Source organism: Eriocheir sinensis, chromosome 49 (genome assembly GCF_024679095.1).
Source record: "Eriocheir sinensis breed Jianghai 21 chromosome 49, ASM2467909v1, whole genome shotgun sequence".
NCBI lineage: Eukaryota > Metazoa > Arthropoda > Malacostraca > Decapoda > Varunidae > Eriocheir > Eriocheir sinensis.
The window spans coordinates 9,256,708-9,274,031 of NC_066557.1; the positions used below are offsets into that span (position 1 = coordinate 9,256,708).

At 42.3% G+C, this 17,324-nt stretch overlaps 2 protein-coding genes across 6 annotated transcripts in view; both read left to right on the plus strand.

The window, feature by feature from the left end:
* Positions 1-4,945, plus strand: part of LOC126981852 (uncharacterized) — a 9,288-nt gene extending 4,343 nt beyond the window's left edge. For 2 of the 5 annotated variants that reach the window (XM_050833445.1, XM_050833440.1), the window contains exon 2: positions 4,652-4,945. In XM_050833445.1, coding sequence (XP_050689402.1) covers positions 4,652-4,851 — 200 coding nt within the window. In that variant the 3' untranslated portion in view covers positions 4,852-4,945. Of the gene's footprint in view, positions 1-1,066; positions 1,989-4,651 lie in introns of those variants that run through there. The other 3 variants (XM_050833442.1, XM_050833441.1, XM_050833443.1) reach the window with 3 other exon arrangements.
* A 2,389-nt stretch (positions 4,946-7,334) lies between these two features.
* LOC126981853 (cytochrome c oxidase subunit 6A, mitochondrial-like) lies at positions 7,335-11,083 on the plus strand. Its single transcript, XM_050833446.1, has 3 exons — positions 7,335-7,502; positions 9,513-9,652; positions 10,636-11,083. The coding sequence occupies exons 1-3, from the start codon at positions 7,409-7,411 to the stop codon at positions 10,720-10,722; spliced, it is 321 nt and encodes a 106-aa protein (XP_050689403.1). The 5' UTR covers positions 7,335-7,408; the 3' UTR covers positions 10,723-11,083.
* The last annotated feature ends 6,241 nt before the right edge of the window (positions 11,084-17,324 follow it).

Genomic DNA, 17,324 nt, shown 5'->3' on the forward strand with positions numbered 1-17,324 from the left:
ACTCAAGGACTAATGCAACTAAGATGAGCACTGAGGTCACGCGGAGTTATAGTAAATCCTCCTTTATTAATAAATACAATGAAAATAAAGAACACCACAACATCTCGCTTGACTAAAACGGCAAAGCAAAACACGGAAGACAGGATAGAGAGAAGTGAAGAAAAGAAGAGGAGAGAAGAATAATGAGAAGAGAGAAGAAAAAAGGAGAAGATCAAAAGGAGGAGGAGGAGGAGGAGGACCTACATAAAAGCGATCGATAGAAGAGAAGAAAGAGAAGAGATAGAAGAGAAGAAAAAAGGGTCAGGGGAGAGGACCAACAAATAAGCGGAAAAGAAGAGGAAGAGGAAATAAGAAGAGGAAGAGGAGAGAGAAGAAAAAGAAGAGAAGAAAAAAGGAAACAAAGTGAAGGAGGAAGCTATATAGAGGACCAACAACTAAACGATACAAGTCAAAAGAAGAGGAAGAAAAAGAAGAGGAAACAGAAGAAAAAGAAGAAAAGAAGAAAAAAAAGAGAATCAAGTGAAGGAGGAAGGTATAGGACCTACAACTAAGTGATACAAGTCAATAGAAGAGGAAGAGGAAAGAAGAAGAAGAAGAAGAGGAAGAGGAAGAAGACGAAAGACACTCGCCTGACCTTGGCACAGCGCTGGGGCTAGGAGGGTCGTAGCCCCCAAATGTTTTCTATATCGGCTTGAAAATGCCCCTAGAAGCCCTTATTGTAAACAAAAATCCCCATACCTGCCCATGCTCGCCTCGCTCGCCACCCTTCCCAAAAAGATCAGAGGGCTGTTTTTCCTCACACTTTTTTTTTGCCCCGGAGCTGTTTCCTTTACTGTTAAGAAAAAAAAAAGGATAAAGCGTCCCCGTTGCAAAATGACCGCCAATAAGCCTACAGTCTATTGAGCGGTATTTGGCATGATTTGACGAAATAGTGAAAAAAAATAGTATTGTCTGATTTTATTATTTTATCGCAATAGCCTACGACTAATTTGCACAGGATACGAGAGAGAGAGAGAGAGAGAGAGAGAGAGAGAGAGAGAGAGAGAGAGAGAGAGAGAGAGAGAGAGAGAGAGAGAGAGAGAGAGAGAGAGAGAGAGAGAGAGAGAGATATGCCACCGTACATAAGACCAAGGCAGGAAATCATACATACTCATCCACAGGATATCCAATACGTAGAAAGACACACGCACACAGACACACGTCAGCAGCCATGGGTAGGAGAAGCCTGCTGTCTCTCCTGCTCCTTGTCCTGCTGGTGTTCGGCTACGGCCCTCGCCCCAGCCTAGCCAGGTGCACCGCCACCAACCCCATAAAGGTGTACGAAGGAGAGAAGGAGATTACTGCACAGCATTCAGAGAGCGGGGAAGCGGTGTATGTCACGTCCTTCTCCGTGCGGCCATCGAGTGGTTTCCAAAGTGTCCATCTAACAGCGACAGCAGAAGCAGAGATAGATGGAAGCAAGCAGACTGTCCTATTCTCTCATCTCATCACAGCAGACAAGTGTTTCAAGAATGACAAGTGGATGAAAGTGCAGATGGTGGCGGACTTGGGAAAAGATCCTACACTTGGGTTTCGCGTTGGGGATTGCTGGAAGGAATGCAGGGCCGACTTAGGCACCGCCACGACAGGGAAGCTTACTTTACGGTGGCTTAATGTCACCGCGCGTGGCCGATCCAAGTGGACCAGAGAAGTGTCAGATAAACGTTGCATCATACACCTGGGCCAAGGCCGTCCCTCAAACGTCCCCAATTGTAGTACCCAGATTCTACAGCCCCCCTCGTCATCCACCCAGACGACTCTACAGCCCCCCTCGTCATCCACCCAGACGACTCTACAGCCCCCCTCATCTTCCAAACCGTGTACCAACGTGTCTCCGTTCGGATTGGTGGTGGCGAGCGTGGTGATGGTGAGCGTGGTGGTGATCGGGGCCATGCTGGTGCTGATAGGGGTGTGCTTGAGGAAGAAGAAGAGGAATGCCACTGGTACGGGTGAGTCTTGTTGGTTGGGTGTGTTCTTGCTCTTGCTCTTGCTGTACAGGTGACCCGTTGGAGAGTCAGGCCTTCGTATCGGCACACCCTGTAAAAATAAAACAACACAAACAGTATCCATTACAAATCTTCCAATTCCCTATTTCTTGCACACCACATCTTTTCCAGAAAACTCTTCATGGCTTCTATAATTCTATCATTTGCTTCATCACTCAGTCCCAGCAGCAGCAGCATCCATTCCCTCTCTGTCCTTGCAACCCTCCCATTCACATCCCAGCCCACCTCACTCAGTGCCACCCTCATCATCTCCGTCCTTTCTTTCCGGTACCTCCCACACACCAGTATCACATGCACGACAGTTTCATCCACACCCCTGTCACACATCTGACACACTTTGCTGCGGGACTCAGACCACCTGTAGTTTCTTGCATTCACATTCATACACTGCGCTCGAGCTTGGAAGAGAAGATCACCACCCAGGCTTCCATCATACCAGCTGACACACTGCGGGGCTTCCTTTTCCCTGTACCACTCCAAAGTAGTCTTTCGCTCCATCACATGCTTCCACCTCCTCAGACCGTCACCTTTCACTGCACTGTCTATCTCTTTCTTCCACTTTCTCACATTCCATTCTAGACCCTCACTATTTCTGTCAGTCACCTTCCATTCAAAGAAACGCCTCCCTTCCTCTCTGCTCACCCACCTGACTCGCATACCACTGTCACCAACCATTCTCATGCAGTTTTAATCCATTTGCTCTCATGCACACTCCACAAGTAGACCTTCGTGCCAATCTCGCGTCATCCAATCGTTCCAGTCTGACTTTGTATCTAAGGGTAGCCTTCCTAAATCTTTCCCTAAGGTACTCCACCCCATATCACCCCTCAATGCTTCCACTGCTGCATACCTTGGTGCATTCAAAGCTAACCTACCGATCCTATTTTGCCCTACTTCCAATTTATCCATTTCCGACTCACTCCATGTAGTAATCACCTCCATCCCATACATCACACTTGGCACTGCTACACTCTTCCACACCTCTCTCAGCACATCATACATGCTCTCATTCTTGCTGCACTTCCCAGATGGCCCACCCATTGATTCACTAGAATAATCTTCTCATTCTTTGTCCTTTCACATCCTCTCGACTCATCCATACACCCAGGTACTTATATGCATCTGTTTGCCCTAGCTCTGTGTCTCTAGCCTCCAGGTCCTATTTCTCTCATCTTCTGCCCCATTCACAACCATTATCTGACTTTTCTCACTACTATATTTCACTCCAAAATCTCTTCCATACTCATTTACCACATCTAATAGTTCCTGCAGTTCCTCCGCTGACTCACTCATGACTACCACATCATCTGCATATAGAAGCACACTTACCCTGTCTTCTCCCACTTTTACTCCTGCATTCTTTCTCCTCATCCTGGCTGCCAACTCCTCAGTGTACAGACTGAAGAGAGTTGGAGACAGGATGCAGCCCTGCCTAACACCTCTTTCACTCCTCACCCACTCTGTCTCTAATGCTCCTAACCTATACCTGGCTCTTGTATCCACATACATGCTCCTAATGATTCGCACTATCTTATCACTCAAACCTACTTTCTCCAGTACCTTGCACATCACCTCCCTGTTCACTCTATCATACGCTTTCTCAATATCAAGAAACCCAAGATACAACGGACTTCCATTCTTCCTTTTCCTCTCTATCATCTCATTTACCACATACATATTGTCCTCTGCCCTCCTGTCTGTGCGAAAACCATTTTGCTCCTCACCCAGCACTCTCTCTCTTTCAATCCACTTACACAGCCTTTCATTCAACACAGCACAGAAAATCTTTCCCACCGTATTCGCCAGGGCTATCGGCCTATAATTCTTCAGCTCTTTCTTACTCTTATGTCCTCCCTTGTGTATCAGAGTCACTCTGAGAGAGAGAGAGAGAGAGAGAGAGAGAGAGAGAGAGAGAGAGAGAGAGAGAGAGAGAGAGAGAGAGAGAGAGAGAGAGAGAGAGAGAGAGAGAAGGTCGGGATGGAGTGATTTTGATGGAGAAGAAAATTGAAAGAGGAAAAAAGGTAAAAAAAAGTTGAAATTGAGGGAAATTGATGGGAAAGAGTCAAAATGAGAGAGAGAGAGAGAGAGAGAGAGAGAGAGAGAGAGAGAGAGAGAGAGAGATCCGTAACACCAAGGCAGGAAATCATACATACGCATACACAGGATATTCAGAGTGACGCAAAAAGACACCCAAAGAAAACAAAGATACACACGCACGCACACAGACACAGACGTCCACAGCCATGGGTAGGAGAAGCCTGTTGTCTCTCCTGCTCCTTGTCCTGCTGGTGTTTGGCTACGGCCCGCGACCCACCACCAACACCATTGAGTATCGATGGTTCACCCCAGATCACGCGCCGGACTTGTGGTCTCTGGGTCAAGCTGGGGCCTTGGCACACCCGCGTCCCCTTCCTTGAGGGGGACAGTACCAAGGCCCGACAGTACCTGCTCCTTATTAACGGGAAAACCTTTCGGTCTGAGAAAGTTCCGAACCTCAGTCTGCTGGGATGGCAAACTATAAGTGTGTGTGTATACCACGGGCTGAACTGTGTGTGTGTGTGTGTGTGTGTGTGTGTGTGTCTAATGAAACGCCTTGTCCCCCACAGACAGCAGCACACAAACGACGGTGAGGGAGCGCACCAACGAGGCACTCAACAACCAGGACGAGGCAGTGGGCTCCTCGGTAATAGTTTTTAGCCACACCGAAGGCCCGGCTGGCGGAAGAACAGAGAAACTCCTCTTTAAAAACGTAGCCGAAGGAGAGATGGAAGACGGCACACAGGACTACGTTTATGAAATTCTTTAGTAGCTAGGCAATGGCAACAGATTCACATAGATACTCAGATTAGAGGTACACTGGAACTTGGTTCTGGCCGGTTACTTCCGGCCGAAACCTCAGTTCTTATAAAGTTCCGGTTCCGGTCGGATCTATCATAAATTAACCGGCCGGAACCGGAACTTTTATCTAACACCTATATAAGCAGTTGTCACACTGCTTATATTTCTCAAATCTAACTTCTTACATTCCCTCATAACCTTGACATTTCTTTGTTCGTCATTTATATTATTGTACAAAGCTCAGCTGAATGACTCAGCCCGCGCTGGACGAGTCAGTTGGTGATGCGTCCAGTACGGCGCCCTCACCCTTGTTACTCATCAGCAGCTGACGGGGGGGAGAAGACGTTCTCTTGAATTGATAATAAAAATAAATTGACAAACATAATATTTCTCTCTCTCTCTCTCTCTCTCTCTCTCTCTCTCTCTCTCTCTCTCTCTCTCTCTCTCTTTCCTGAATGTTACCCGGCACCGGAATCGAACCAGTGCCTCGGCTCAGCTGTCCGCCTCATTGCCGGATGACGGCGAGGCGGACCACGGCGCCACCACATAGGGTCCATCCGGTGCTGGGTGACATGATTGTGATGATATATATATATATATATATATATATATATATATATATATATATATATATATATATATATATATATATATATATATATATATATATATATATATATATATATATATATATATATATATATATATATATATATATATATATATATATATATATATATATATATATATATATATATATATATATATATATATATATATATATATATATATATATATATATATATATATATATATATATATATATATATATATATATATATATATATATATATATATATATATATATATATATATATATATATATATATATATATATATATATATATATATATATCTATATATTTATATATTCATGAATATTATGATTGCATTCGTTTAGGAAGAATATGATTATATGTGATTTTAAAAATGATTTTAATCAACAATTAAAAATACAGGATGATGTGTCTGCAAACCTGTTCGAAGTTTGAGACAAATAAAGTCACCAATGTTAATTATCTCCAATAAAGGCTTTATATGGGCAAATGATTATTACGGTTTTCTTTAAGCAGCGTGAGTCGTCTACGCCTCACTTCCCTTCACAAGCAATATATTGTTTACAGTTAATTGTCGGCGCTGCAGCGGCCGGTCAGCTGCCGGTCACCTCAAGACGCAGGTCACTCTGCGCCAAGGAGACTACGATATTGTTATAGTCTCCTTGGTGCACGGTGTGGCTGGTTCAGAGCTGCCGCTTGTCTTAACAGGATCCGAGGAGCTCGCTGGATCTTACGAGCCTCACACGCTACCAGGTGTGTCCGGGGCTCCAGTGTGTCTCGTAACGGCCATCGCAGGCTTGCACGGACATCGTAAGTTCAGGTCATAAACAAATGCGACTTCGGAAGTTACGCGAGGTTCGAACAATCGCGGCGGGGACTTCGCCTTTGTACTGAAGCGAAAATTAAGGTTGAGGAAATGGCGGACGAGACCAAAACAAATGCGGACAAACTCTAAAACAAATACGCTAAAACACTGCAGGAGCGGGCACGGGCTTTGGTGGGCATGGGCGTGTCGATCCTGCCAGGCGTGCCCCGGCCGCGAGACGGGAACAAAATATACCTTTGAATTTAAATGTGTTAAGTGTAAGGCCTATGTAAAAGTCCCATACATTCGCTTATTCTAATGTCTTAATTGTGTATATAGCTATTTAAATTTCTCCTCAGTTACCCATGTGTCCGGTTATAAGCTCTACTACTACTACTACTACTACTACTACTACTACTACCAATAATACCCAGCACAGACTCAAGGACTAATGCAACTAAGATGAGCACTGAGGTCACGCGGAGTTATAGTAAATCCTCCTTTATTAATAAATACAATGAAAATAAAGAACACCACAACATCTCGCTTGACTAAAACGGCAAAGCAAAACACGGAAGACAGGATAGAGAGAAGTGAAGAAAAGAAGAGGAGAGAAGAATAAAGAGAAGAGAGAAGAAAAAAGGAGAAGATCAAAAGGAGGAGGAGGAGGAGGAGGAGGACCTAAAAAAAGCGATCGATAGAAGAGAAGAAAGAGAAGAGATAGAAGAGAAGAAAAATGGGTCAGGGGAGAGGACCAACAAATAAGCGGAAAAGAAGAGGAAGAGGAAATAAGAAGAGGAAGAGGAGAGAGAAGAAAAAGAAGAGAAGAAAAAGGAAATCAAGTGAAGGAGGAAGCTATATAGAGGACCAACAACTAAACGATACAAGTCAAAAGAAGAGGAAGAAAAAGAAGAGGAAACAGAAGGAAAAGAAGAAAAGAAGAAAAAAAAGAGAATCAAGTGAAGGAGGAAGCTATAGGACCTACAACTAAGTGATACAAGTCAATAGAAGAGGAAGAGGAAAGAAGAAGAAGAAGAAGAGGAAGAGGAAGAAGACGAAAGACACTCGCCTGACCTTGGCACAGCTGATCCCCAAGAGCAAAGATGGCCGCCTCTCTCTCCTCCATCGCCCGCCGCTCCATTTCCACCGCCCTCCGCAACTATGCCTCCGCTGGGGGCTCCGCGCACGCCCACGAAGGTAAAACTAAGCATCTGCCTGCGAATAAACCAGGAATTAACGATGATAGAAGCAGGAAAAGGGGGAAAACAGGAGGAGGAAAGGGTGGGGGCCGGTGATGCAGGGACGGCTAGGGAAAGCATCTTATCTGTGTTCACCGGTTTATTTGTGTGTGTTTAAGGTCCAGGGGCTGGCTTGAGGGTTGGTGCTGGGTGTTAGGGTGCTGGGTTCAGTGTGGGGGCGGCGGGGCATGGTGCGGGGCGGGCCGGCGGGGGATTGCGTCATGTGTTTTGGGTGCGGGGTGAACCACAGCTGACGGGGTGTTGGGGGCGTGGGCGTGGGGGCGGCTGCGTGGGTTAGGTTAGGGTGAGCCGGGCATGGTAATTTGACCCTTTTAATGTTAGTTCGGATAACATTGACGAGAGGGCAGCCACCTCTTGTGAAGGTAATATAATGTGGACTCTCTTTAGGTCCCTCAAGGCAGTACACTAACAAAATGACCTCCGCAAAATAGAATGAGGGTCGTGGGGGGCACAGCACAGCCCTCCTGTTTAATGAGTCAAGTGGCAAAGGACCCTCATTAGGTAATTAGGGCAGACCCCCCGTCAAGGGATTCGAGGGGGTAAAGCTCTTCCATTAGGCTGCATCAGCGGCGGAGCAGGGCCTGAGACCTCATCAACGGTAATGGTATCGTTACGTCAGGTTAGGTTAGGTTAGGTTATTCCACATGCGGTGTGGGGCGGCAGAAATATTCAGCGCAGGATGGGACAAGGTGGAGGAGGGGGTGGTCCACTACGCAGGCCGGTGGTAATGGGTGGAAGCAGGGTGGCGGCGGCGAGTGCACCTCAGGCAGTGAAGTCAATCATTTAATGATTTCTAGAAATAAAATGCTATGTAATACAAAGCATTATATTTTGTCCAGAACTAAGCAGTCATTGTCTCAAAATTATTAGGCTACTCTCTTCAGCAATCCCCTTTATTTCTGCCTAGTGCATTGTGGGTATTTTATGGGCAATATTTTTATTTTTTATCCCATGTTACCCCTGAGAATATGGAACCTTTTTTTACCCCAATGGTCCCAAACTGCAAACTGTACCCCAGTGTTTATTGCATTAAAGACATCTTATTATTTTAAAGAACATTGGGGTACAGTTTGCAATTAGGTCACAGGTGACTTGAGATTTCTCTCAAGACTGGTCTTTTTATTGGCAGCTTCTGTGAAAGTAAACAAAACATACAGAAAGACAATGGGCCGTATTACAAGTCAAACCCGAGAAGTTTCATGTCCCTACAAAGGTTGGTTTAGGGGCCGTACTACAAGTTCAATCTGAGAAGTTTTGGGTGCCTACAGAGTTCGGGATGAATAACTCAGCAGGGACCCAAAACTTCTTGGATTGGACTTGTAATCGGCCCCTAAACCGACCTTTGTGGGGACCCAAAACTTCTTGGATTGGATTTGTAATACGGCCCCTAAACCGACCTTTGTGGGGACCCAAAACTTCTTGGATTGGATTTGTAATACGGCCCCTAAACCGACCTTTGTGGGGACCCAAAACTTCTCGGGTTTGACATGTAATACTACAGCCCAGTGTTCAACTACTCGGGGCAAGATAACACTGCCTAGGTATATCTTTCACGCCACATGCCCTCTAGGAACTCTCACTGCCTCAATCACTCGTCCATTCATCTCTCCACTTAGCCCCAGCAGCAGCACCATCCACTCCCTTCCAGTCCTCCCACTCATATCACGTCCCATCTCACTCAGAAACACCTGCATCATCTTCGTTCAGTCTCTGTCATACTTCTTACATTCTGCCACCACATGCTGCACGGTCTCATCCACACCCCTGTCACACATCTGGCACACTTTGCTGTGGGACTCAGACCATCTATAGTTTCTTGCATTCACACTCACACTCATTAGGGTAAAAAGATTTTTCCTTATACACTTGAATAACATTGGGGACACGTCACCCTCACCACCCTCACCCCACCACCACTCTGCCTCACCCTGTCTCCCATCCTCTGCAGGGGGTGCGAAGCAGTGGAAGATGGTGTCCCTGCTAGTGGCCCTCCCCGCCATTGGCCTGTGCATGGTCAACGCCTTCACCGGGGAGCACGAGCACCCACCAGAGTTCATCCCCTATGAACACCTGAGGCTCAGGACCAAGGTTAGTTTTTTTCTTTCTTTACGTGAAGGCCGTGGGTGGCTCTAGGGAAAAAATAAAAAAAAGGATTATTGGTGTTTTATTTTGTTATTTATTACTTTTTATTTATTTATTATTTAATTTATTTCACTTAATTTTAATATATATATATATATATATATATATATATATATATATATATATATATATATATATATATATATATATATATATATATATATATATATATATATATATATATATTATTTATTATAAGAAGGTTAGGAGTCTGCAAGAGGCCGGTTTATATTATTTATATTTTTGTTGGCAAACATCTATAACTTTACTGTCCCACAATGGTATACGAAAGTGCACATTTCTGGCTAGTTTATATTTTTAATTAATCTGCTAATTATTCTCCCATGGAAATGTGTTAGTTTCCAGAATTTCTTTCCCTCACAAAGAATAGTGATTTCCATGAAAATATACTAAGAAATTGATGTCAAAGATCAAAACTCACCAGCCTCAAACTGTTCTGTTCTCACAACACAAATGAGGATGAATAAGCACACAAACCTCACCAGACCCTGAGGAAGGCAGCCTTTGCTGCCGCCAGTGGTGAGCGGCCTCCTCGACCACCACTGGCAATGGCACGTTGGGATGCATCACAAATATTTATATTAAATAATTAAACTGAACAAATTAACTAAATCAAACATCACCTAATGGGGCAAAGCCCCCCAACACCCCCCTTATTTTAGTCTAGACAGATCCAACATCACTTCCTCTTCAGGAGGGGTGTCCCCTTCTTTGCCCTCTCATCAGCCATTGCTACAGGATATGGCTGTTAAGTAAGATGAATAGTACAAGCTGTGGTAAATTCTGCGGTGCAATGGGTGTGAAACAAGACAAATGCCATTTTTACAGTAGTGCAATTACTGACTTTTTGTGTTGTCCCCATCACTCCCCACTGTCCCCCCTCACCACTGCCCCCCCTTCCCCAACAGAGGTTCCCCTGGGGTGACGGCAACAAGTCACTCTTCCACAACCCCCACGTGAACGCCCTCCCCGACGGATATGAGGAGGATCACTAGGCACCAACACACCGCCGGGAGGACAACACCAGCACCACGGCAGCACGTGACGACCAGCAGGAGGAACACAACAACAAAAGGAGCAGAAGCACCGAGGAAGAGGACTGCTTCATCCACCACTACCACTCCTGCTACTATGAGGAAATGAGTGTTGCTGCTGGTGTTGTTGTTGTTCATGAGTCGTGTTGTTGTCAGTATAATGACAACACCGTAACGTGACCTGTACATATTTATTTGTCGTGCGTGTGGAGGCCCGCCACCCCGACAGACAGTAAATTCCAACAGGATTTGTTATTCCTATTCCCACTTTATTTAGGTAACGAGAGATGAAAGTAATAAAAAGCCTGAAAGTGTAAATATATGTCAACGTTTTGATTTTCCTTCCCACGTCTGAGTGACTGAATCATTACTGTAACGACCGTGTGGGCTAAAAGTTACTGTAATGACCGTGTGGGCTAAAAGTTACTGTAATGACCGTGTGGGCTAAAAGTTACTGTAATGACCGTGTGGGCTAAAAGTTACTGTAATGACCGTGTGGGCTAAAAGTTACTGTAATGACCGTGTGGGCTAAAAGTTACTGTAATGACCGTGTGGGCTAAAAGTTACTGTAATGACCGTGTGGGCTAAAAGTTACTGTAACGACCGTGTGGGCTAAAAGTTACAAAGTTCTGTGCATCAGTGGTCTGGCATCAGTGGTCTTGACTGTGGTATAGCCATTGACGTAAGGAAGTTTGCTGATGACACAAAAACAGAGAGACTAATGATTTCAAACAATGATACTGAGGTACTTCAGGAGGAACTAAACTGCCTGTAACAGCAGACCAACAAATGGATCATGCAGTTCAACTTTGACAAATGCAACGTCCTAAGTGTAGGGAAAAGTAACCCTCGAAGTAACTACATTGAATCGCACAGTTCTTGCCCATTCCAGCTGTGAAAGGAATTTGCATGTGTGTGTGAGCTTTGACCCTCGACCCAGATATTGCTGTATTGCTGCCAGAAGCTGTGAAAATCGAGTCCCTTTTTATTTTTATTTTTAGAAGAGTAAGCAACTGGAGTTCAGAAACTATCCATAAATTATATCTGGGTCTGGTTGGGCCTCGCCAGGATCACGCTGTAGCGCTTTGGTGCCCCTCGCGCAGGAAGGATAAAGATTCCTTTGAGGCAACAGAGATGAATGACGAGTGATCCAGGGATTTAGGAACTCACTGTTCGGAGAAAGACTAAAAACTTCAACTTGCGTTCATTGGAAAGACGTTGACTGCAATGGGATTTGGTTAAGTGTTTAAATGGATGAAGGGGATTAACAAGGCTGATTTAACCCGGTAGCTGCGGGGACTATATTTCTTAAAGGCTCCTCTAAGCAAGAAAAATGAGAAAAAATCATCACTCGCAAGCCATTTCATAATATATATCAATGCATTTGTGATCAGCTCATGCATCATCTATTTTTTGTGGTTTATATCATGGAAAAAATTTGGCCCGTCGCTGCTACCGGGTTAAATGAGGTAGTACTTAAAACTGATATAAGAACACACAGCAACGGGTATAAGGTATAAATTCAGGTTCAGGAAGGATATAGGCAAGAACTGGTTCACAAACGGGCTGATGGTTGAGTCAAACTAAGCAGATACGTAGTTGGAGAAAACACAAATCTTTAAGTGGAAGTTAGATGTATTTATGGATGGGAAAGGAATTTGGTCTCAGGAGCTGCCATGTGTCGGCCGTCTCTCTCTCTGGACCAAGATCAATATAGGGAAGGTCTGGTAATAGAAAATGCAAGTCAGTCAACTCCACGCAGCCAGTCTTCTGGGCCCCGCTGAGTCCAACCCACCGCACGGAGCCCTCACGTCTCTGCCTGCCACTTGTTACTTAGCACCATTTCCAGTCTGATGTTTATCTTGCTAATGCCCAAACTCAACTTTAAAATAATTCAACACTACCACAACAATTGATACAGCATATAATATGGTTACAATATATATAATGTAAAGCAAGGAGAGGAGGAGGGAAATGGAAACATGGGTGTGTTGAGTTTATTGAGATTATCTATTAAGGGAATTAGTTTTGGTTTTGCTTCTTGAGGGGAACTGAGGTGGCTGCGTACAGGACACCTACCAGGATGATGCCCGGGCCACCTCATTTCCCCTGAAGAAGTAAAAGTGAAACTAGTCTGGAATCAACTCACCTCAGCACACCTGTATGTCCTTCCTCCTCCTTCACCCAATTTGTCGAGAATGTCCTAGAATGCAGTGAGTAATATATAAATCCATGTATATAATATAGGTCAGTACATATTAAAAAAGATACATGCAATGAGTGTCAGGACATAACCAGGTAAAAGTTTGAACAAAATTTTTTATGCACACAATTATACGCCTAATAATTTCTTAAGTTTTAACAAATTCTTTACACACATAATTATACTCTTGTAATTATTTATTTACTTCTTGAGCCTCACTTGGAGAATGATATAGAATACAGTTGATAAGATAAATATTAAAATATACATGCAGTGAATATCAGGACACCACCATGTTAAAGTTTTGACAAACCATCTTTGCCTTACCAACAATCACAGTTATGTTATTAACCTTACAAGCCTCACTTCGACAGTCCCATTTTTCTTTTCCAGGGCTGTCTTTTCATATAGATGTCTCATTCTAAAATGCAAAGAAATTTAGGTAGGTATATGTTGACCTTTTCCATGTCAGAAGTGAATTTTTTAAGCATCTTGTTCTCTCTGTGTGAGGTTTGTAGGATGTGGGGTTTTAAAGCCTCTCTCACCATGGTTAGCTGCAAATAGAAGTCATCTGATCATGTATACAGCTCACCCCTCTCAATCATTACAGTCCAAGTGTTACTTAACCCGTGGGCTTCAGCGATGGGAAAGCCGAGAAGTGGCCGAGAAACATCAACATTACACTGCATTTTGAGACTAAGAAAAGAGCATGGAACGTAAATCAGAGTACTCCTCTCATAACCATTAAGCCATTGAAATATTTACTTATACTCAAACTCCATTCTTTTTCACCCAACACTGCTGGGTTAAGGTTCTAACATTACCCACCTTTTTCACTAAATGGGGATACTTTGAAGATTCTTTTTTTGTAACAATGTAACCTCCAATGTAACATAATGCTTCCTGCCCGCTAATCACTGCTCCTAAAAAGATGAAGTAACAAATCTTCAATCCCTTCCATCCTGTCCTGTTCATGGTCAATTTTTTTTTGCAGTAGAGGAAACAGATCAACAGAAACAGAAAAAGATACAAACTAACAGAAACAAATAGAAAAAGAAAAGGCTCACACCGCACTGCTTCCGTTAACCTGTCCGCTGCGATTGGCACGGATTAACCTTCAGTGGTAGCCTGGTGGATAGTTTATTTATTTCTTTCTTACAACAAAGGAGACAGCTCAAGGGCACAAAAAAAGGAAACGATAATAAAAAAAAGCCCGCTACTCTCTGCTCCTAAAAAAAATGAATCAAAAGAGGTGGCCGAAAGAGAGGTCAATTTCGGGTGGAGTGTTTCCCATGTGGTATTGGTATGCTGGATTTTCCCTGACCACATTTTTCTTCATTTGTTAGATATAAGGACATGCAGAATATTGAGACGAGTGTGCAGAAGTAGAATAATGGAGAATAAAGGAAAGGAGAATGAAGGAGACGAAAGAGAAGTAGAAATAATGAAAATAAAGACAAAGAAGGAGAAGTAGAATAAAGTAGGATGATGGAAAATTGAGAAGAATAGAGAGAATGAAACAGACAATAAAGAAGTAAAATAAAATAGAAAATAAAATAAGTACAATAAAGTAAAACAAATACAAAATGAATGCTATAAAAAAAGTGCATAAGTTAAATTAAAGAGAAATTATGACCTACTTAAATCTACTTATAAAGACATGCAGCTGTATTGAGTAAAAACCAACACAGGAACACTTATACCAATTTCACACATCTGGAAAAATCATATATAAAAAAAAACTACAGGTAAGTTTGCAAAGATAACCAAAATACATACTCACCTATCTCGTTAGTGCAGGTAAGGGAGAATTGGTTGATGAGGAAACGCACACCTGTAGAGGAAGAAAAAATGGAGTTTGGTGAAAGTGGAAGAAAAATGAGATGAAGATGGAGAAGAAAAAGTGGAAAATAAGGTAATCAGGGAAGTGGAGGAACCAGAAAAAGTGGAGAATATGAAGATCAAAGAAGAAGTGGAGGAAAAATGAGATAAAGGAAAGAATTAAGAAAGTGGAGAAGAAAAGTGAAAAGAAGAAAATCAGGGAAGTGGAGGAATTATAAAAAAGTGGAGAATATAAAGATTAAAGAGTAAATAAAGGAGGAGTGGAGGAGGAAGTGGAAGAAAACAAGATAAAGGGAAGAATTAAGAGAAGAAAAGTGAAAAACGAGGAAATCAGGGAAGTGGAGAAAATGGAAAAAGTGGAGAATATGAAAATTAAAGAAGAAATAAAGGAGGAGGAGGAGGAGGAGGAAGGAATGGAAGAAAAGGAGATAATCTAAAAGAAAAAAAGAATTAAGGTGGAAAGTGGAGAGAAGGAGAAGAAATATGAGTTACTAAAGAAGGAATTAAAAAAAATAATATGAAAATTAAAGAAGAGAAATGAAGGAAATATGGAGATTTAAAGAGAAACAGAGATGAGTGAAAGAACTACAGAGAGGAGAGAGATGAGTGGAAGACAGAACAGGAAGATGAAAAGTAGATAGAAAAAGTAGAGGTTAAGAAAAGGGGAGAAAACAGATAAATGAAGAATAAAAGAAGAATAAATGAAGAATAAAAGAGAAATGGAGGAGATGAGAGAAAGTGAGATAACGAAACGAATTGAGACATGAGGAGAGAAGGAGAGGTGGAGGAGAAATCAATAAGTGGAGGAATGAAAAAAGAAAAACTGAGATAATAAAAAGTCAAGATAAACAATAGATAAAGACGAGAGATTAAGATAGACAACGAGAACAAAAAGTGGAGATGAAAACTGAAGAAAGTCGAGATGAGGGAGATGAAGAGAGATACAATAGATGAAAATAAAATAAACTTAATAAAGAATGGAAGAATTAGAGAGAGATTATCTATTAAGGGAACAGGAAAGGACAAAACACATTACTTTTCTTTACTTGTCATTAACAGACTGAACAGATTACAGCCATTACCATCGCTGCATCGCCTCCCTTAATCACTCAACACGCGCAGCAGAAAAAGACATTAGAAAAAGACGGTTAACGAAGGGAAGAAAGGAAGAACAAGAGCAAACAAAAACAGACAACCATTAACTTTATTACGTGCTGTCAAATTCTCAAAATCGTCGTCTCAGGAGGAAGAGATGAAAAGAAAAAATAATAAAAGGCAAAGAAAAGAATAATGGTAGAAAATATCCATTATCTTTACTGCCGTGCGTGGGTTCGGGAAATTAAAAAAAAGAAAGATTGAGAGGAAGAAAAACTATGAGGAAGATAAACTATTAAAAACGAAATCCATTATTGTTATTACGGTCAAACTCTCGAATTGTTAAAAAAAAGTAAGAAAAAATGAAAGGTAGAGAATAAAACAAAATTACAACTACTACTACTACTACTACTACTACTACTACTACTACTACTACTACCACCACCACTACCACTACTACTACTACTACTACTACTACTACTACTACTACTCTTACTACTACTACAACACACACACACACACACACACACACACACACACACACACACACACACGATTGCCTAAAAAAGAGAAAAGAGAAAGAGGAAATATCATAAGGTAATACAAGGAGGGAAATGAGTAAAAACAAACCCATTATCGTTATCACTGACAGGCCGCCAAACCGCGATAGAAAAAAAAAAGGAGCAAGGAAAAAAGGAGGAAAAATAGAAGAGTTAATGCCGTGTTGATTCGCCTCTCGATTCAGCTAAATAAAAGTGTTGATAGTTTTTGTTCCATAATGTATAATGACGATGATGATGATGATGATGATGATGATGGTTACTACTACTACTACTACTACTACTACTACTACTGCAACTACTATTACCACTGCTACGAAACACACACACACACACACACGTCCTTCCTCCTTCGTTTTCTCCGCGTATCACTTATTAACTTTTTTTTTCCTATGATATCTCTCTCTCTCTCTCTCTCTCTCTCTCTCTCTCTCTCTCTCTCTCTCTCTCTCTCTCTCTCTCTCTTTTTGCCCCGTCCATTAGTGTGACACATTCCCCATTTATCACTTCCTGCAAATTCTCCCGTTTATTGATATTTCTTTTTGTTCCTTCTCCGGTATTTTCTCACCATTGTTTATTAGCAAAGGAGGACAGATACACAAACACGCATAGATAATACATACACACATACATTTATTCATACATACATTCATACATACATACATACATACATACATACATACAGACAGACAGACGGATGCACAGACAGACAGACAGTTATGTATTCGTGAAAAAAAGACAAGTAAAGAAATGCAGGTAAATAGACGTACAAATATACATACATACATACATACAGACAGACAGACAGAGAGACAGACTGAGAGATAGATAGATCGACAGACAGACAGTTATGTATTCGTGAA